The 21,831-nt window shown below is 36.1% G+C and overlaps 1 protein-coding gene across 3 annotated transcripts in view; it reads right to left on the bottom strand.

Annotated features, from left to right (window-relative positions):
• SCLT1 (sodium channel and clathrin linker 1) overlaps positions 1-21,831 on the bottom strand; it is a 220,950-nt gene that overhangs the window by 115,560 nt on the left and 83,559 nt on the right. For all 3 annotated transcript variants that reach the window (XR_006709835.1, XM_045467740.1, XM_045467749.1), the window contains one exon: positions 3,723-3,813. Coding sequence is in view for 2 of the 3 variants with exons in the window: in XM_045467740.1 (XP_045323696.1) it covers positions 3,723-3,813 (91 nt within the window). In the remaining variant the exon portion in view is untranslated. The remainder of the gene's footprint in view (positions 1-3,722; positions 3,814-21,831) is intronic.

The raw sequence follows: 21,831 nt of genomic DNA, 5'->3' as shown, positions 1-21,831 counted from the left end.
TACATCCAGTTTCCTCTAGAACTATGAAACACTCTATAAAGCATTCAGAGACTTGTGCTGGTCTTCTAGGATATGTGTTGGGAGGGCATAGCTGGGCGGGGCTTAGTGTAACGGCTCCATTCTCCACTAGGTGGAGCCGCTTAACTTAATGGGGTGGATCAGTGTGGCTAGTATGCACACATGCATGTATACAGGAATGGTGGAAATGGCTTCACCTAGCTTCCTAGTCTGGCACAGGAACTCTGCATTCTAACCAACCTATGATCAAGTACCCCTCCTTTGTCTTAGGTCTCTGTCTACTCTGTGCCTTTATCCTGTCTGTGTCCAAATTGTCAGCCTGCCAGGCAGCACCTCCCTCCATAGTTTTATCGCAGACATGGCTGCATTTTAAAATCCCTCACTTCAGAGAACCCTGGGGCTTGGACCTGCTTCAACTCTCTCAGGCAGTGTCTCACTGATCAATGGCTGGGCACCAGCTTGCCTGAGAAAACAATTGTGTTATTGCGCAGCAGGAGAGGTTCTGAGATTGTGGTAATTCAAACACACAGCTGGTACCAGGTTTCACTGCACTCTGGTGTCTGTCTCAATACCAGCAAAGGTGGCTGCTCTCCGGGGTCCGCTGGGACTTTTGCCTGTGGGGAGGCTGTATGGACCCTATCTAATGCTCTCCAAGCAGGGAACCACTTCGCTCTGTGTAGCACATGGACCCCTCAGACCCCATTGCCTTCTTCTGGGGATTTGCCCTTTTTCCTCACCAGACCACCGCCCAGCACTGGGCTCTGGAATTTCAGACTTTGTGCTCTAATGTTTATAGAATCGTAATGGTATTGAAACCCTCTCCTTTCTCCCCATAAGTCATTTTGGGGAACAGATTTCTTATTCAGCCCCTTGTGAGAGTTTTCACTCTTTGTCTTTCTCTCCAGCTACTTTCAGGGGGAGTACTTTTCCTGCGCTCTCCCTAGGCGCCACACTCTCCCCTGCCTTTCCCTGTCCTCTGCAAAAACAGCTTCCTACCCTTTGTGGCTGTTCTTTCCCTCAGTCTACCCCTCCACACCACATACCTGTCGAGTTCTGTGGCTCCAGTTATGCAGATTGTTGTGTTAAACCTAGGAAACATCAGTTTCCTAGATGTGCAAAATGGCTTGGTGGTGATGTATTTGTGTTTCACCCTCGAGACAAGATGAGAGCTTCCATGCTACTCTGCCATCTTGAACTCCTTCTGCTTCCACATTTCTTAATTAGAAGGCAGCCATTACTCTTATCACTGTTCCCATGTTCATGCCATTCTTCTGTTGCTGCTTTCAAGTTTTAGCTTTATAAATGGTTGTCAGCGTTGTCATGATGTGTCTAGGAGTAATTTTCTTTGTGTTTATCTTACCTGTTTACCACCAAATTTTGGAAGTTTTCAGCTATTATTTCTTTAGATATCTTTTCTGTTTCCCTCCCTTCCACAATTCCAATTACACTCTTGTTGGCTTGCTTCATATTTTCACATAGATCTCTGAGGACTTGTTCACTTTTCTTCCACGTTTTAAATTCTGTTTTTTGGACAGGAAAATTTATGTTGATCTTTCTTCAAGTTCATTGCTTATTTCTTCTGCTTTTCCCAATCTATTCTTGAACCATCTAATAAAATTTTTATTTTGGTTGTTATACTTTTGATCTCCGGAATGTCGTTTTTTTTTTTTTTTTTTTTTTTTTTTTTTAAGCTTATTTATTTTGAGAGAGACAGAGACAGCATGAGTCAGGGAGAGGCGGAAGGAGAGGGAGACAGAGAATCCCAAGCAGGTGTAGAGCCTGATGCGGGGCTCAGACTCATGAAACCATGAGATCATGACCTGAGCCAAAACCAAGAATTGGACGCTTAACCAAGTGAGCCATCCTGGCACCCCTAAACTCCAAGATTTCTATTTTTAAAATTATTTTCTATTTCTCAGTAAAAAATCTCTTTCTGCTCCTTCACTGAAACCTTATTTTACTGTAATTTAATTCTTTGAACACATTTATAACAGATTATTTGAAGTCTTTGCCTGCTGAATCTAAGAGCTGGGCCTGCTAAGAGTGAGTTTCTATGGACTGTTTCCCCGACCCCAACTCTGTCAGTCACACTTTCCTGTCAAGGAAGTTTTGGTTGAAAACTGGATAATATAGATAATACATTGGATTCTATTTTGTTGAGCATTACTGGCTTTTTTGTGAGTAGGCAATTATATTGCTTAGGTGCAAACTCTGAAATGTTTCCCCTATGGTAGGAGCAGCTGCCAACTCTGATCACTTATTTCTTTCCACTGTTTGTTTTTGAACTAGGCTTCCTAGAAATTCTCCTGTACCTGCCTAATATGAGGATCTGTCAAGTTTGGGCAGAGGAAGGACTCATTCTCTTCATGATTTTGTTGCTGTTATAGATTCCTCTGTAATTTCTAGCTGCTCTGGGCTCTGTCCTTTGATACTTCAAACATTAATTCTTCAGCTTTCTGTTGCCTGAATAGCACACATTTCAGAAATGCACTCAATTACAGAAAGCAGCAAACTCAAATATCTAGTTCCATACAGCTCTATCTTTCAAGAGTAGATTGCTTTCAGGTCTACTGCCTACTTCTTCACTGGACTCCCTCTCCCACTCCACTATGCATAGTTTGGCTGTTAGACACGGATTTGGTCAGAGTTTGTACTCAGAATTTAGGTCTCTCTCTTTTTTGTGTTTCTTTCGCTGCTAATAATTTTTCTTCAAATTTTCAACTGCTTTTCCAGCCTTAAACATTGATTTTGGCCATTTTAAGTCCATATAAACCTGTTGTTTTCTCAAGTCACAACTATGGGGATTGGTGAAACTCTCAGGTCAGAAATTAAAAAACTTATAATTCACACCTCTTTCACTGTCTTTCTGTTTTGGGACATGTTCCAGTGTTTGAAAGAATGTATCCAATTTTCATAACTGTTATCTATGGGAAGTTTTGCAAGTCTTTCATGAATCTACCATTACTAGAAATATGTAAGCAACTTTTACAGATTAAGAAATAAGGCTTAGAGAAGTTACACAGCTAGTAAGTACCAGAGCTAGACTTTTTAATAATTAGACCCATCTAAATCTAAAGCCTGACCATACCTTGACTCTCGTGAAATGTCCTTATTACACATAAAAAAACACAATTTGTTATGCCAATAAGTATTTCTAAAAATAATACAAAATGTAGTATTAAATGCTTCTCTTCATTTACATATTCCCAATTAATCAAATTTGATCTTGCATTAATATGTCTTTTAGTAATGATATGTTTATGAATGATTACTGTTTTATTAACTCAGGATAAAGTAAATGGAAAGAAGTTATCTCCAAAATTATACTTTAGCTTCCTAATTTCATATTTCATATTTAGGGCAACAGAATTTTTTTTAATGTTTATTTTTGAAAGAGAGAGAGAGAGAAAGAGCGTGCAAGCAGGAGAGGGACAGAGAGAGAGGGAGACACAAACCCGAAGCAGCTCCAGGCTCTAAGCTGTCAGCACAGAGTCCGATGTGGAGCTCAAACCCACAGATCGTGAGATCATTCCCTGAGCCAAAGTCAGACGCCCAACCGCCTGAGCCACTCAGGCACCGCTCAAAATGATTTTTAATTCATTTTCCAGCAATTGTTTTCAGTACCTAATCCAAAATAGTTTAATAACAAAATTCATAGAAAACTAAGCTATAGGCTACCAATTGCCCTAAAAAGAGGCAAATACCTTCTTTTGCATCTGTCCTTGAAGATCTTCAGTTACTTTGGTTAACTCATCCACTTTTGCTGCTGCACTTCTCAGATCTAACTTGGCTTGCCTAAAATAGAAATTAAATTAATAAACACTTTTCACAGACCATAAATAATTAAAAGTATTAGAAAAGAAATCCAAATATGATAAAATCAGTACTAACTCTTGTGCACCTAAAAATGGATCTAAGAGGTAGATACTAAAAGAGCCCTTTATTACTAATAAAATGCATGTGGAAGAGAGTGAAAAGGAAAAATATCACTAAAGGGCAAGGGTATAAAGTGAGAGTTATTACTACTTTATTTGGAAAAATTATATTTCATACTCAAATGATTCATATTTCATGAAAAAGTACTTTATCATCTTAATAAATTACCTAACAAGAATGACAGTATTAAGTAGAATATAGCTATGGTAATTTCTGGAATTTATAGAGTTGAAGAAGTATCACTGATTGGCTTTTCTATAAAAATGAACCAAAGCTTCAGTGCCTTAATCATTCCTTAAACACCAGATGTATTATAGAGCCACCGAACATAATGAATTCAAATATTTGTCTTGAGATAGTATAATAGTTATTAATGTTTTCAGAAATTTAGTGGCAAAGGACAAAAATAACAAGTTTATTGAATGTTCTGTTACTATCAAGTTTCAGTATCTTGACTCCCCATAGAAAAAGGTATTAGGATAGAGAGACTTTCTGAAACAAGATAAAAAATATTTTTAATACCCTACCAATTAAGCACTAAGTATGAATACAAAACACCTGGGTTATGTAAAAAAAAAATACATTTTTAGGAACAAAACTACTTTAGTATAGGAACTGACCATATTTATTTGTTAATTATAGTTTATGTAGGTATTAAATATAAATCATATTAGTGCTGTTGAACCTAAAAAAACTATTTGATGGAAAATTCATAATAAATGTTAACTGATTTACTTTTGGCTAACAGTATTTATAATTACATTCTGATTGGCATAAAACAATAGGAAATAAAAATCTAATAATAGCTAAAATGTATCAGATAATCATTATATACCAGGAACTGTCCTAAATTCTTTGCAATCATCTCACTAATATAATTAACTCTCTCTGTGAATTAAGTACTATTGAGACTATTCTATCAAACTAAAGTCAAGAGAGTGAAGTTGACAGAGATTTACCAACTTGCCCAAGGATTCACAAATTAAACATGAAACTGGTATTTAAACAGAAACTGTCTACAAAAAGTGGTCTCAAGAATATAAAATTAAGCATTTTAGGGAAATGTTTTTATTTTTAAATAAATCCAATTTATGAGGCGCCTGGGTGGCTCAGTCGGTTAAGCGTCCGACTTCGGCTCAGGTCATGATCTCATGGTTGGTGGGTTTGAGCCCCACATTGGGCTCTTTGCTGGCAGTTTGGAGCCTGGAGCTTGCCTCGGATTCTGTGTCTCCCTCCCCCGCTCATGCTCTGTCTCTCTCTCTCTCAAAAATTAACATTAAAAGATTTTTTTTAATAAAAAATAAATCCAATTTATAAAAATCTGAATTTATCAGACATGAAACAGACCTTTCTACTTGCAAAATGGATCACCAAACAACAAAGCTAAAACCAAGACCACCTTAAACCAACACATTTAAAATCTACTTTAAGTTTAGATATAATTTCAGGACAGCAACTAATAAATGTATTAATAAATGAATCTACCAGTTATAACATGCTATATACTTTAATTTTTTAAAATGTCTATTCATTTAAGAAAATTTTTTTATGTTTATTTTTGAGAGACATAGAGACAGAGCATGAGTGGGGGAGGGGCAGAGAGATGAGACAGAGAATCCGAAGCAGGCTCCAGGCTCTGATCTGTCAGCACAGAGCCTGAAGCGGGGCTTGAACCCATGAACCATGAGATCATGACCTGAGCCAAAGTAGGACGCTTAACTGACTGAGCCTCCCAGGCACTCCTACATTCTATATATTTTGAAAGGAAAAACTTAAGGAGTAAGATATTTAGGTAGCAATGATAAAACTGGATACATTCTAAACAAGCATAGCACCCACACTGATTTGGTTTTCTTACCTTCAGATAGAGGATAATAATGCTTATTCTATTTATTTCATAGGTTGCTGAACAAGACAAAATAGATAATGTACATTAAGTACACTATAAACGATAAACAAATGCAAGGTTATGGCATGATTAAGAAAAAAAAAACTATTGGTTAGAGACACAATCAGAATAGGGTGCAATATGGAAAACCCTAGAGTCACGAACCCAGTTCTGTCACTAACTAGTAATGTAGGCCTAATGCAATTCACTTGATAACAAGACTGTCTCAGCTATCTCACGTCCAACAACAAGGAAGTGGTTGGCCAATCTTCAAAGACCAAAACCCTAAATAGATGGTCTCCTGATTCTAATTTTCCTAATGATTCTAATTCTAAAATTATCTTTCAATTGTATTCCATTTCCACTTCATGGCCCAACCTTTGGCCCCATCATTACTTCCCACAACTATTCCACTACTTTCCAAAGTGAAGGCTTCACTGTGGGTCTCCTCCTTAATGCATCCTCTATAATGCATCTTCTCTGCAAATAAATGGTATCCAGTGGCAAAAATTCATGTTTAATAACATTTTCTGAATTTCCTACTTACTTCTGTGGGCACACAATCAACTCCTCTACATGGCATAAAGGTTAGTCATCACCTGGCCTCAAAAAGTCCCATATTTTACCAATTCCCTTCACATAATTTATGTTTCAAATACAACAGAGCACAAATTCACTGTTTCTTGAAACACATCATTGTCTATTTTCTTACATGTTTGACTGGCCTAGACTTCCTCCTCTTTTTCTGAAACATTCCTCAATCATCTTCAAGACATAGGTCAAAATCTCCACATTTCAAGTCTTCCTTAACTTCTAGTCAAAAGGCCCTATAATGCCAGTCTGCAAATTACATAATACTTTGTATGTTACTAACACTTACTCGCTTGTGGAAATGTGAATTTATAAAAAAAAAAGTATGGAATATAAGATCATTAAAGGCAAAAATCACATTTTACTATTTTTTAAAATCTAAGGAGATAGCACAGTGCCTGGCATATAGTAGACAAGTAAAAGTCATAAATGAATAAAAGAGCATAAAAGGAGGAAATAAAGAGTAAATGGTACAATTATATCTTGACATTTAACTTAGGTCCCTCATATCCAATTTAATATTCATGTGTGGAATTCTTAGAATAATAATTTTATGAACTCTTCCAAATATATACTATCTCATTTGAAATAGAAATCTCTCTTCTACATAAATCAAAGAAAAAAATTCCTCCACTGGTCTTAAGAATTTTTTTTTCAGTCATTAAAAGGAGCAATCCCTATCAAAATCACACCAGCATTCTTCCCAGTGGTAGAACAAACAATCCTAAAATTTGTATGGAATCAGAAAAGACCTCAAATAGGCAAAGCAATCCTGAAAAAGGAAACCAAAGCTGGAGGCATCACATTTCCAGACTTCAAGCTATTTCACAAAGCTGTAATCATCAAGACTGTGGTATTGGCACAAAAACAGACACACAGATCAATGGAACAGAACCCAGAACCCAGAGATGGATCCACAAACATATGGCCAACTAATCTTTGAAAAAGCAAGAAGGGATATCCAATGGAAAAAAGACAGTCTCTTCAGCAAGTGCTGTTGGGAAAACTGGACAGCCACATGCAAAAGAATGAACCGAAAAAAAAAAAAATTGAAAAAAAAAAAAAAAAGGGGCGTCTGGGTGGCGCAGTTGGTTGGGCGTCCGACTTCAGCCAGGTCACGATCTCGCGGTCGTGAGTTCGAGCCCCGCGTCAGGCTCTGGGCTGATGGCTCAGAGCCTGGAGCCTGTTTCCGATTCTGTGTCTCCCTCTCTCTCTGCCCCTCCCCCATTCATGCTCTGTCTCTCTCTGTCCCCAAAAAAAATAAACGTTGAAAAAAAAAAAATTAAAAAAAAAAAAAAAAAAAAAAGAATGAACCGAGACCACTGTCTTACACCACACACAAAAATAAATTCAAAACGGACAAAAGACCTAAACGTGAGATAGGAAGCCATCAAAATCCTAGAGGAGAAAACAGGTAACAACCTCTTTGACCTTGGCCACAGCAACTTTTTACTTGACAGGTCTCTGGAGGCAAGGGAAACAAAAGCAAAATGAAGTATTGGGACCTCATCAAGGTAAAAAGCTTCTGCACAGTGAAGGGAACAATCAGCAAAACTAAAAGGCAGCCAACAGAATGGGAGAAGATATTTGCAAAGGGCATATCAGATAAAGGGTTAGTATCCAAAATCTATAAAGAACTTCTCAAACTCAACACCCAGAAAACAAACAATCCAGTGAAGAAATGGACAAAAGACACGAACAGGCACTTTCCCAAAAAAGACATCCAGATGGCTAACAGACACATGAAAAGATGCTCAGCATCACTCATTAACAGGAAAACACAAATCAAAACCACAATGAGATACCACCTCACACCTGTCAGAATGGCTAAAATTAACAATTCAGGCCACAACAGATGTTGGCGACGATGTGGAGAAAGAGGAACCCTTTTGCACTGCTGGTGGGAATGCAAACTGGCGCAGCCCCTCTGGGAAACAGTATGCAGGTTCCTCAAAAAGTTAAAAATAGAACTACCCTACAACCCAGCAATTGCACTACTAGGTATCTGTATCCAAAGGATACAAAAATACTGATTCGAAGGGGCACATGCACCCCAATGTTTACAGCAGCACTATCGACAATAGCCAAAGTATGGAAAGAACCAAAATATGCATCGACTGATGATGGATAAAGAAGATATGGTATCTATAGACAATGGAATATCTCTCAGTGACCAAAAAGAATGAAATCTTGCCATTTACATCAACTTGGACGGAACTAGAGTATATTATTCTAAGGGAAATCAGTCAGAGAAAGACAAATATCATATGACTTCACTCATACATGGAATTTAAGGTACAAAACAGATGAACATAAGGGAAGGAAAGCAAAAATAATACAACAACAGAGAGGGAGACAAACCATAAGAGACTCTTAAATATGGAGGATGAACAGGGTTGCTGGAGGGGTGCTGGGTGGGGGGATGGGCTAAATGGGTGAGAGGCCTTAAGGACATGTGTTGGGTTGAGCACTGGCTGTTATGTGTAAGTGATGAATCAATGAATTCTATTCCTGAAATCATTATTACACTATATGTTAATTAACTTGGTTATAAATTAAAAAAAAAAAGGATTTAAGAAATCTAAACTCATTAAAGGAAAAATATACAGAAAGCATTTGTTATACTAATTTCTCTAGAACACAAAAAGCTATGCTTGAGAGAAAAATAAGTAGTAGTCATATATATACATATATATATATATATATATATATATATATATATATATATATTCATTCCTACCTTATTTTACAAGAAGTGAATAGTTCTTTCTATTTTTGGCATGAAATACTAAAAAACATTGTAGAATACAAATTGTTAAGGTCTGTCTTCTGTACCTTACTCTACCACCACAAAAGACATGTAAACTGGGCCAATCACTTAACCTCTTGAGTCTCAGAATTGCAGCTATAAAATCCAGATTAATAACAATTTTCCTGTATAGCTCACAGAATTCCCATAAAGTTCAAATAAGGTAATGCATATTAAAGCACTTTGATAAACTAATTGTAGTTTATACAAATGCAAACTATCATCATAATTTTGCCCTATTTTAGAATTTAAATTGTCATGACCTATGTGGTATAGCTAGATTATAGCTGAAAAAGTACTGGGATACATGCATGTCTAACCCTAACTGTTAGCCAGGAAATGAAAAGTGGGATTTATGACGTGCTGCTTAAAGTCTGAAAATCACCTGGTAATCCCCAAACAGGATTTTAACTGATGGTTTTCATTTGGTACTGGTTAGATAGCTGGGATGGACTATGTGATCAGAGGGGCAAAAAAACATGCATCTTGGTAGTTCAATCTTCTGGAGACAAAGTATGCCATTGTCTAAAGATCCTAGGGGTGCTTGTGGCTGAATGTCACCTGTGCCCTCTCTATGCCTGTTTATGCTTTTGTTTCTTTCTTTCTTTCTTTTTTTTTTTTTTTTAACTGCATGGTATCTTTTGCATTTAAATAAAAGCCTTATATGAGTCTACTCTGTGGAGTTTTGTCAGTCCTTTCAAATATTCAGACTTGTAAAACCTTTAAAGGAAGCAATAAGAATAATCCTAATTTTATTTTATGAAGGAAGTTTAACAACTATATGTTTATACTATTTTACATGCAAATGTCTTAGATACATGTCTGCTTATGTACATAATTTTATAAGTCAAAAAGTTTTTTTAGAAAAACAAATTTGATAAAAAATAAACAATAATACTAAATATTAACTAAGATTTGATTAGCAGAAACGAACATGGCTGCAGAGCAGGAGGACCCTAGGCTCGTCTTGTCCTACAAACACAATTAGATAACTATCAAATAATCCTAAATATGCCATAAATCAACCTGAAGACTGACAGAACAAACTCCATAACTAAAGGGAGTGAAGAGGCCACACTGAAGAAGGTAGAAAGTGCAGAGATGCAGTTTAGGGGAAAAATGGATCATGGGTGCTGCTGAGGGAGCCACGGTCAAGCAGAAGGGTGAGGGACAGTGGAGTACATAGGGGAATACACTAGGAGAATATTTCCCCAAAGTCATTGGCTTAGAAAATGATAGGGGCTGAATTTTGTGAGTTCTTGCAACCAGTGAGGCTTAAAGCATGGGGTTTTAAAGGTTGGCAGGCTTGGCTGGGATAGAGCGCAGAGGGCACTCCTCTGTTCCTGGCAGAGAAGGCAGGCAAAAAACCTGGGGGCAGGCAGCATAGAGAAACAGGGATCTGAAGAGCACCTATGGCACACAGTAGGGAGATTATTTGCTCTTCTCAGAGAAAGTCCCTGAGAGGCATCATTTACGGGCAGGCCTCTGGGAACAAAGAAGCTGGCTGATGCCACTTCCTTCTCCTGCCCCTGAGCATAAACACAGAGCCACCTGTGGGAAGCAGCACAGCATGGGCATTGGCAACCTGAGTTGCTTACACCAAACCCCATCCCCCTACACTCTGGGCAGGAGTGCCCTTCTCATCAGTCAAGCTTGTCTCAGTCCCTATGTGGCAGACCTTCCCCCAGAACAGCAGCACAAACCTGTCTACACCACATCTCCCAACCAGACAGTTCTGCAGGGCCTCAGTTCTGGTGGAGGTGGACACCACCTCAGGTCTCATTTTATAAGCAGACCAGAGCACACCTCATTAAAACTCACCACATTCAGGTCAGGGACCAAACACTGCCCAGAGCAGGCAAGGAGAGGCTCTGCAGATGACTGGTCTGAAGGACAGAGCAGCCCAAAACACAATAGAAGAGCACACTCAGCACACACTGGAGATAGTTTCTAAGGCACCAAGCCCTGGGCACTACATGACCTCTTCTTCATAAGGTCAGTAGTTTCAGGAGCAGGTGACATATTGCCTTTTCTAACACAGAGAAGAAAGCAGAAACTTAGATAAAATGCCAAGGTGGAGAAATTTATCCCAAATGAAAGAACAAGATAAGGCCACTGCCAGAGATCTAACAGAAACAGATATAAGTAACATGCCTGATGAAGAATTTAAAGCAACAATCATAAGAATACTCATTGGGATTGACAAAAGAATAGAAGACATCAGAGAGACCCTTACCACATTAATAAAAGTTAAAAAAGATTAAGAATACAATAAATGAGATTGGAAACAGGTTTGATGCAATGAACATCAGGTTGGAAGACAGAGAAACGACTGGTGATCTAGAAGACAAAGTAATGGAAAATAACGAAGTTGAACAAAAGAGAATATTATGTAATATGAGAATAGATTTAAGGAACCCACTGACTCCATCAAATGAAATGCCACTTGTATTATAGGAGTCCCAGAAGAAGAAGAAGAGAGAAAAGGGGGCAGACAATTTATTTCAAGAAATAATAGCAGAAAACTTCCTAACTGAAGGGAGGAATCAGACATCCAGATTGAGAAGGCACAAAGAATTCCCATCAAAAATGAACAAAAGCAGGCCAAAACCAAGACATATTGTAATTAAATTTGAAAAATATAGTGTTAAAGAAAAAAATCTTAAAAGCAACAAGAGAAAAGAAGTCCTTAGCTTACAAGGGAAAACCCATAAAGTTAGCTGGAGATTTCTCAACAGAAACTTGGCAAGCCAGAAGGGAGTGGCATGATACATCCACAGTGCTGAATGGCAAAAATCTGCAGCCAAGAATACTCTATCCAGAAGGCTAGCATTCAGAATAGAAGGAGAGAGGGTTTCCCACACAACAAAAACTAAAGGAATTTGTGACTACTACACCAGCCCTGCAAGAAATATTAAAGGAGACTCTTTGAGTACAAAGGAGAAACCAAAAGTGACAAAGATAAGAAAGGATCGAGGAATATTTCCAAAAACAACACACAAAGGAAATAATAAAATGGTACTAAATACATACCTATCAACAATTATTCTGAATGTAAATGGACTAAGTGCTTCAATCAAAAGACAGAGGGTATCAAATGGATGAAATAAATAAGACCCATCTATATGCTGCCAATAAGAGACTCATTTTAGACCTTAAGACACCTGCAGATTGAAAATGAGGGGGTGGAAAAATATTTATTATGCAAATGGATGTCAAAAGAAAACTGGAGTAGCAATACTTGTATCAGATAAACTAGCCTTTAAAACAAAGACTGTAAAAAGAGAGAAAGGGCATTATATAATCATAAAGAAGGCAATCCAAGAAGAAGATATAACAATTATAAATATTTATGCACCAAGCATGGGTGCACCCAAATATTTAAAACAATTAATAACAAACATAAAGGAACTAACTGATAATACAACAATAGCAGAGGACTTTAACACCCTACTTACATCAATGGACATATTTATATTCTCATATAAATAGAAAATAAACAGGGAACCAATGGCTTTGAATGACACTTGGGATCATATGGATTTCACAGATACATTGAGGACATTCCATGCTAAAACAGAATACACTGTTTTCAAGTGCATATGGAACATTCTCCAGAATAAATCAAATAGCAGGTCACAAAACAGGCCTCAACAAATACAAAAAGACTGAAATTAGGGGTGCCTAGGTGGCTCAGTTGGTTGAGCCTCCAACTCTTGACTTCAGCTCAGGTTATGATCTCACGATTCGTGGGATCAGGACCCATGCTGGGCTGCGTGCTGACAGCCAAGAGCCTGCTTGGGATTCTCTCTCTCTCCTCTCTGACTCTCCCCCGTCACATACTCTCTCTGTCTCAATAAATAAATAAATAAATAAATAAATAATCATTAAAAAAAAAAAAAAAGACTGAATCATACCATGCATCTTTTCTGACCACAATGCTATGAAACTAGAAGTCAACTCCCCCGCCCCTTCCCCCCCCCCACACACAAACACACACAATCTAGACTACAAATGCATGGAGGGTAAGCAACATACTACTGAACAATGAATGAGTCAGGGTGGCTGGGTGGCTCAGTCGGTTAAGCGTCCAACTTCAGCTCAGGTCATGATCTCATGGTCTGTGAGTTCGAGCCCCATGTCAAGCTCTGTGCAGACAGCTCAGAGTCTGGAGCCTCCTTTGGATTCTGTGTCTCCCAACTCTCTGCCCCTCCCCCACCCAACTCTGTCTCTCTCAAAAATAAATAAACATTAAAGAAATTATGGGTCAAACAATGAATGGGTCAATCAGGAAATCAAAAAAGTTAAAAAATACATAGAAACAAATGAAAATGAAGACACAATGGTCCAAAATCATTGGGATGCAACAAATGCAGTCCTAAGAGGGAAGTACACAGTACTACAGGTTTATCTCAAGAAGCAAGAAAAATTTCAAATAAACAACCTACCTTACATTTAAAGGAGCTAGAAAAAGAACAACAAATGAAGCCTGAAGCCAGCAGAAGAAAGGAAGTAATAAAGATTAGAGCAGAAATAAATGATATAGAAACTTAAAAACAATAGAACAGATCAATGAAATCAGGAGCTGGTTCTTTGAAAAAATTAATAAAATTGAACTTCTAGCTAGATTTATCAGAAAGAAAAGAGAAAGGATCCAAATAAAATCACAAATGAGAAAGGAGAAATAACAACACCACAAAAATACCAACAGTTCTAACATAAAAATGGATATGAAAAGCAAAGCTGGAGACATCACAATTCTAGATTTCAAGTTATATTACAAAGTTATAGTCTTGGAGACAGTATGGTATTAGCACAAAATAGACACATAGATCAATAGAACAGAACAGAAAACTCAGAAATGAATCCACAAGTATATGGTCAATTAATATTCAGTGGTGTTGGGAAAAATGGATAGCAATAAGCAAAAAAATGAAAGTGGACCACTTTCTTACACCAAACACAAATGTAAATAAAGTTTCTGGGATTTTTCATTAATGTAATTTTTGTTACTTATAATATTAAAGAGATTTGAATTAAACCTTTAAAAATAAAGCTCTGGGGTGCCTGAGTGGCTCAGTTGGTTAAGCGTCCTAATTCGGCTCAGGTCATGATCTCGTGGTTTGTGAATTTGAGCCCCGTGTCCGGCTCTGCGCTGACAGCTCAGAGCCTGGAGCCTGCTTTCTGAAGCATGAGCAGGGGAGGAGCAGTGACAGAGGGAGACACAGAATCCGAAGCAGGCTCCAGGCTCTAAGCTGTCATGACAGAGCTCAGTGCAGGGCGTGAACCCACGAGCTGTGAGATCATGACCTAAGCCGAAGTCAGATGCTTAACTGACTGAGCCACCCAGGTGCCCCCCCCCCCCCAATTTTTTTTAAAAATAAATTTTTGCTCTCTTAAGCAAAGTATAACCAAGTATAGAAGATACAATAAGTATAATACTTATAGCATTAACTTGGGCAGAAATTAAAATGTCTTAATTATCAAAACATATTTTTTGAGATTTAACATCAAATACAATAAGCTTAAGTTGTATTACAATAAAATTTTAAATATTTTTTGTAGTGCATTTCAACAGTATCCTAGAAATGTTTATATTTCTTTCATATGATGAAAAACCGTAAGGCTCTGAAAGAAAAAAACCCAGTTTGACTGATTTGATACATATTCCAAAATATACATACATACATACATACATACATACATACATTTATTTTTGTTTCAAGTTTTCATTTGAATTCCAGTTAGTTAACATAGAGTATAATATTAGTTTCAGGAGTAGAACTTAGTGATTCATCATTTACATATCACACCCAGTGCTCACAAGTGCCCTCCTTAACACCCATCATCCATTTAGCTTATCCCCCTGCCCACCTCCTCTCCAAGAATCCTTAGTTTGTTCTCTATAGTTAAAAGTCTGTTTTATGGTTTGCCTCTTTTTCCCTGCTATGTTCATCTGTTTTGTTTCTTAAATTCCACAAATTAATGAAATCATACGGTATTTGTTTTTCTCTGACTTGTTTCACTTAGCATAATATACCATAGCTCCATCCACATTGCTTCAAATGGGAAGATTTCATTCTTTTTTATGGCTGAGTAATATTCCACTGTGTGTGTGAGATAGCTTTCTTCATATATACATACATCTATATATATACACATATGTATACACACATATACACACACACATAAAAGGTAGTAGAAAGCACACAAAGGTGAGATACAGATCTATATCTATCTATTGAGAAAGGGAGAGAAATATCACAACTTATTTATCCATTCATCAGTTGACGGTCATCTGGGCTCTTTCCATAATTTGGCTACTGTTGAATACTTAAAATTTTTAAATGTAAAAGAAAAGGCATGTACTTTAATAAGTACTTCTGTAATTGTCCAGGATAATAAAACCAACCATTTATGCTTAAAAACTTTAGAAAATCCCCAAATATAATTGTAGACAATTCTGAATTTAAAAAAAAATTTTTTTTAATGTTTATTTATTTTTGAGAGAGAGAGAAAGATAGAATGCAAGCAGGAGAAGGGCAGAGAGAGAGGGAGACACAGAAACTGAAGCAGGCTCCAGGCTTTGAGCTATCAGCGCAGAGCCTGACACGGGGCTCAAATCCATTAACTGTGAGATCATGACCTGAGCCAAAGGTGGACACTTAACCAACTGAACCACCCAGGCTCTCCCAGAGTTATGAATTTTTACGATCACTTCTGCTTTTAGAAAACTGAAGTAAAAATCATAGCAAAAGTTTTATTTTGTTTTTAAATTTATTAATTATTTATTTTTGGAAAAGTTTTACTTTTTTTCTTTCAATCTTTAGTCATAGTCTAATGATTAAACCTACTCAAAAGGCAGAAGCCTATTAAGAAACTGTGAAAGCAATGGATATTAATAATTCCTGTACTTAGCTATCAAAATTTAAAATAGGTTTTGCAGTCTAAAAATAGTTCATTTGTGTATAACTTTTACATAACTTTAATTCAAAATTATACACAATTTAGTTCAAAATTCTGAATTCTATATTAGAATATAATTTTTTATCACACTAGTAGTGGTTCTCTATATTCTGTGTATGAAAGTAAGCTTTTTGCAACTATATATGCATAGTCTCTGAGTCCTGTTTCAGATGACTGAATAGTACCTGGTCATCTCTCTTTTTCAGAATCACTATAGTTGATTCTGATATACAGCCATTGTCTTCGATTTTACACGATGACTACACAATCAACATGTTTAACTTTGCAAAAATACTCTAAGAAATGATTACAAATACAGTTTTAGAGTCATATAACTTTAAGTACCACTGATAATCTGAAGAATATATTAATTTTCAGTTATGAAACAGGCTTAGGCAATGGACATATTCAAAAATTTTTACCACACACCTGTCATGTTCCAGACAGAAAAGATGTTTTGTAAGGTGGTAGGAAGCACATAAAGATAGGTGAGATACAGTAATCTTTAGGAGGGGCACACAGCACACTTCAAGCATCACAAAAGATTACAAGAAAGTATTATGATTCAGAGTAGGTAGTACATTTGCATTTAGTTAAGAGCCTATGGAAGTAGGAGGTATTTAAAATGAGAATTGATACAGGAATGGTGGATTTCACAAGCAGAGACAGAGAAAGCTTCAAGAAGGAACAAAGCAAATACAAGCATAAAGGTAGGAAAGTATAGGACGTATTTAGAGAAGATGGGAAACAAGACTGGAAAGGTAATGGGTAAGTTACAATGTGCCTCAATTAACAAGTTAAGCGATCTGTACAAATTTAAATGAAATGGGGGAGCTGCTCAAATAACGGGATCAGAGCTGTACTTTAGGAATTTAAATCTGGCATTTGTGAAAAAGGATGGACTATAATGAGGGTCCTCTTTAACCAATAGATCATAATAAATGAGACAGAGGCAGGAAAGGTGAAGGGTGATGGTAACAATAGGTAAGCAGTTCCACTGGGTAAGATGGCATAGATTTCGCCAAGATAGAATTTACAAGATTCCATCCACTTATTCTTTCAACAAATCTTTACTGAATGTTTACAATATGTCAGACACTATGAATATAGTCAGGACACGTTGAGCTTCAAGTGTTGGTGACTCATTCAGTTTTGTATTTCTGGAGCCCTAGACTTATTTTATTGAACATCTAATGTAAACTATACTAAGTACTATTGTCAGTACTGGTGATGCAGGAGTAAACAAGGGAGAGAAAGCTCCTGTCCTCATAAATTTTATACATTGTAGTAGAGGGATATAGACAATATGTATGTTAATAAATAAATGAAGTAATTTCAGAAAGTGATAATGCTATGAAGCAAATGGTATAGAACAATGAAAGACGTGGGTCATCAGGAACAGCCTGTCTAAGGAAGGGATATTTGAGCTAAGATCTAAAGGACAATGAATTCAAGTTAAAATCTAGGGAGAGTTATAAGGCAGAGAGAATTAACAATGAATGCAAATAGTATTAAAAGGGTACTGTAAGAAATGACAATTAGCTGGAATGTATTACAGAAAAAAAGACACAGTAAGAATTTTGGAATTTGTTCCAACTGCAATGAAAACTACTGAATGTTAAAACAGGTGAGTGATGTGTTTTATACTTTGAGAAGACTACTTGGGCTGGTATGTTGAAAATGATTTACAGTGGAATAAGAGTGAAAACAGAGAGACCAGATAGAAGACAAATACAGGCAAGAGATAGTGATGGCTTGGAATAGAGGTGAGAAAGGTAATGACTGGATTTGTGATATCTGGATATAAAGCCTACAAGATTTGAATGTGGAAGTAAAGCAAAAGAGAAGAATAAGCAAAATTCCTAGGTTTGATGATGGTATTAGTTATAAGATGGGGAAGACCTGCAATCCTTTCCTCAATCATAGCAGTTCAACTTTGATCAGTTTTATATATTGCGGTTCTATGTGTATGATTTTTTAAAGGATTCTGCTTAAAAAAAAAAAAAAAAGTATGAAAACTCCTGCTCTAGAAATTCAAGTATAGAGCTCAACAAAGTTATCAAGGCCAGAGGTACATATTTGGGCAACAGTATTGAGATTAAAGTTTAACTCAGATAGGATAAATATGATCATTTAAGGTGGGGATGTGTATAATATAACCAGAGAACTATCTGAGTAGGTAGGCTAAGGAAATGGGAAAAGCTAAGGAAGAAAAGAAATGGCCAAAAAGGTCAGAGAGGAAATCAGGACACAAACACTACAGAGGTAGTAGAGAAATGTTCAAGGGTAGAAAAATAATCAACAGAGGAGAATGGAGGATTTTATTTTCAGGCACAAATGGTACCAGTAATCTTGAGGAGAAGAATAGAGAGGTAGGATCAAATCCAAGCTGAAAGAAATTTGAAAGAGTGACTATAGCACATATAATACTTCTTCCAAGCAATTTTAAAAAAGGGTAAGGAGAAAATATAGTAATGTGAGGAAGCATCAGGGGACATCTGTATACTAGAGGTCTTGGAAGAACCCCACAAAAGACAGACTAAGATTTTTAAAAAGAATGAATATATTTGATGGAATCAGATATAAGAAACAAAAAACTGGGGTTATATAGCTAACAAGACATGAGGTTATAACAACAGAGAGGAGGAAAACAGGAAGGAATGTTTCATCTAGTCTTAGAAAGAATAGCAACAACAAAGGTAAGATGGATCTTCCAGAGCTCAGGAGGGAAACATCTACTGTCTATCTATTACATGAATACCAACTCCCAAATCTACAGGTATATGCTTTGTAAATATTATATAAGCCTACCTACATAGGTTGGATACTAAAGTAGAATGGAGGAAAGCAAAGATAGTAAAAGTATATAGTATACTGCAGCACTACAAGGAAGCTCATTTTATTTCTATTATTAAGATGAGGAAACTGAAGTTCATTCAGTTAAGCAACCTGTCCAAGTCAACAGAATATAAAAAACAAATGTAGAACTGTCTGACTTCAAAGACTATGCTTTTTAAACTTTACACCACACAGAAGCACACTCTTAGATTAGGTGTGCAAATGTGGAGTATTTGCACAATATAATTATAATTACCAATAAGATACGTATTTTGAAATAAACCAGTAATGCCCTATTAGAGGTAAAGTTCCAAACAATAAAGTTAGGGATTTGTTCCTACTCCTGACTAGTATGTTCCAGAAGCAAAGTCTAACATTCTTTATGCCTGTTAAAGATGAAAAGGAAAAGATATAAACATTTTTGAGTAGGAGGTGACATTAAGTAACTCTTTAAATAACATTAAAGTAAAACAGTATGACGAGATAGGAAAATGCCAACAAAGCCCTATTTCTTATCTTAAAAACATGCTTTCTATGCTCAGAAAACTAGCTGCCAACACATAAGCAACTGTCTGGCAATTCTTATGACTAAGCACATCTGCTCAGGACCATTTCTCACATGGGATAGTTTCCAAGAAACACTATGAATCAAAAGAGTGATCCATAAATTCCAGATTTCCATAGCATTTTTATAATAGAAGACAAAATATTATTCAAATTTGAACATGAAACATCTGAGAAAAATCTGTTATCTCAGCTAAAATAAAAGTATTACCTGGCAAAGGTACATCTGTGTATTTCTAAAACATACAAAAACTATTGGCACATTTTTGAAAAAAAAAAGTATGCATCTATAAAAAATATTAATGATAAACACAATGAATATACATAGACAGTGATTTATGTAGTTTAACCTTTGTTGCAACAAACATAATAAAATTCTATCAACAATTACATTTCTACCACATCAGCTCTTACGTTCTTCAATAAAATCATTTATAAATCATTTTACTATCACATTTTAAAGATTTCCTGGATTTTATTTCATATTTAAATACAACACTAAACATAAAAAAATACTTAAATGTGTCTATCATGCATTCAAACTTGGAGATGATTGGTAATAAAAACAGATTTAAAAGTCAATAGGGTTTAAAGCCAGTATCCATAATGTGAAACACTGAAAAATCTTTTAATTCAGTTTGCAAAGCTACTGTTATATTAAAAATGGTTTTTTTAGGTGTGTTGTTTTAGAAATCAAACTACTAAGTAGATCTACATTACTCCACAACTGAAGAATTTAACATATAGTTTTTCTAAATAATTACAGTCCACGAAAACAGTTGTGACCCCAAAAGGCCAATAGTCACGTACACAAATAAAAAACCCACAAAAATTTAGTTTTGCCCCTCCAATGAAATACAATTACTTAATTAACTGACTTAATGACTCAAGTACTTGCCATGTGTCTAACACTGTGTTAGATGTTGGCAAGATACAAATGGCTAAATGAGGATCTTATGAACTAGCAAGGACAGATTAATTTGTAAAGAATTATGTACGTTAAAGTGTTAAAAATGCTGTGACAGATATATGTGCAGTCCAAAGCTGAGGCACAAAGAAAGGCATGTTTGGCTCCTACCTGAGGAAGAAGAAACCATAACGTTTCAGAAAAAGATTTCTAGAAGATGTGACACCTGATCTGAACCTTGAAAGTTGAGAGGATATTTATCAGAAAAAGGCATTTTAGGCAGCCTGAACAATGTGAGCTAAAGTGGGGAGTTATGAAATAATAGCATGGTTTGTTTAGGAAACTGAAAATAGTTCAGAAAATTGAGGTGATGACTGACAAAATATAGAGTTAAGTAGCCAGGGGTCAAGTCATAGAAGGCTTTAAAGTCATAGTGAGTAATTTGAATTAAATCCTACAGGCATTTGGTAGCCACTAAAGGAGACTCACATGATCGGATTTTATTTCAAATAATTTTGATGACAGTATGAAAAAAGAAGATGTGGAGGGTAAGTCAATCTGGAGGTTACTGCTGCACTGATGGACTATGGAAACACAGTACCAATATAGTTAAACAAAACTGAAGGATCTGAGAGACATTTATAAGGTACAGCTAGGAAAGAAAAGGATTTAGGATGCCTCCTAGTTTCCTAAAGCAGAAACCGGATGGTGCCATTCATAAACATAAAAAGATACAGGAGATATGGTAAGACACAGTTTAGTACCTCTGACCTATGTGAGTAGAAATGATAAAAAGAACACTGAGCTAGAAAAAATGGAATGGGACCCCATCTTTAGAAATTGTTAAATCCCCAGAAGATGTGTGAAATGAAATGAGTCTAATTACAACAAGTTTGAGGCTGTATAATACATAAACTTATTAAAGACTGTTTCTACACTCAGAGCACACATGTTTAAGTTTTCAGTAAGTATTAAATAAGTTTACTGACAAGTTATAGATTCTTTATATGAAGATAATATCTGTATCTGCTAATAAGATCATTCCTTAGTGGCTAATTTTTTTTAAAATAAATATTCTGATTGTGCCAATCTGATGATATGGATCCCTATGCAAGTGCTTTAGTCAATCTTTATAGTATGTCCTTTTACAAGTTTACAGTACGTCCTTTTTACAAATTATTCCTCAAAGAGATACACAAATGACAATCCTTTCCTTCAAAGATTTTACAAGGCAGATAAAAAAATCTGAGCACATATGAACTGAAAAATAACTGTTTCCATAAACCAGCTAAATATAAACAAATATAACAAAAA

The sequence above is a fragment of the Leopardus geoffroyi genome, chromosome B1, assembly GCF_018350155.1.
Source record: "Leopardus geoffroyi isolate Oge1 chromosome B1, O.geoffroyi_Oge1_pat1.0, whole genome shotgun sequence".
NCBI lineage: Eukaryota > Metazoa > Chordata > Mammalia > Carnivora > Felidae > Leopardus > Leopardus geoffroyi.
This window is presented reverse-complemented; position numbering and strand designations above follow the sequence as displayed.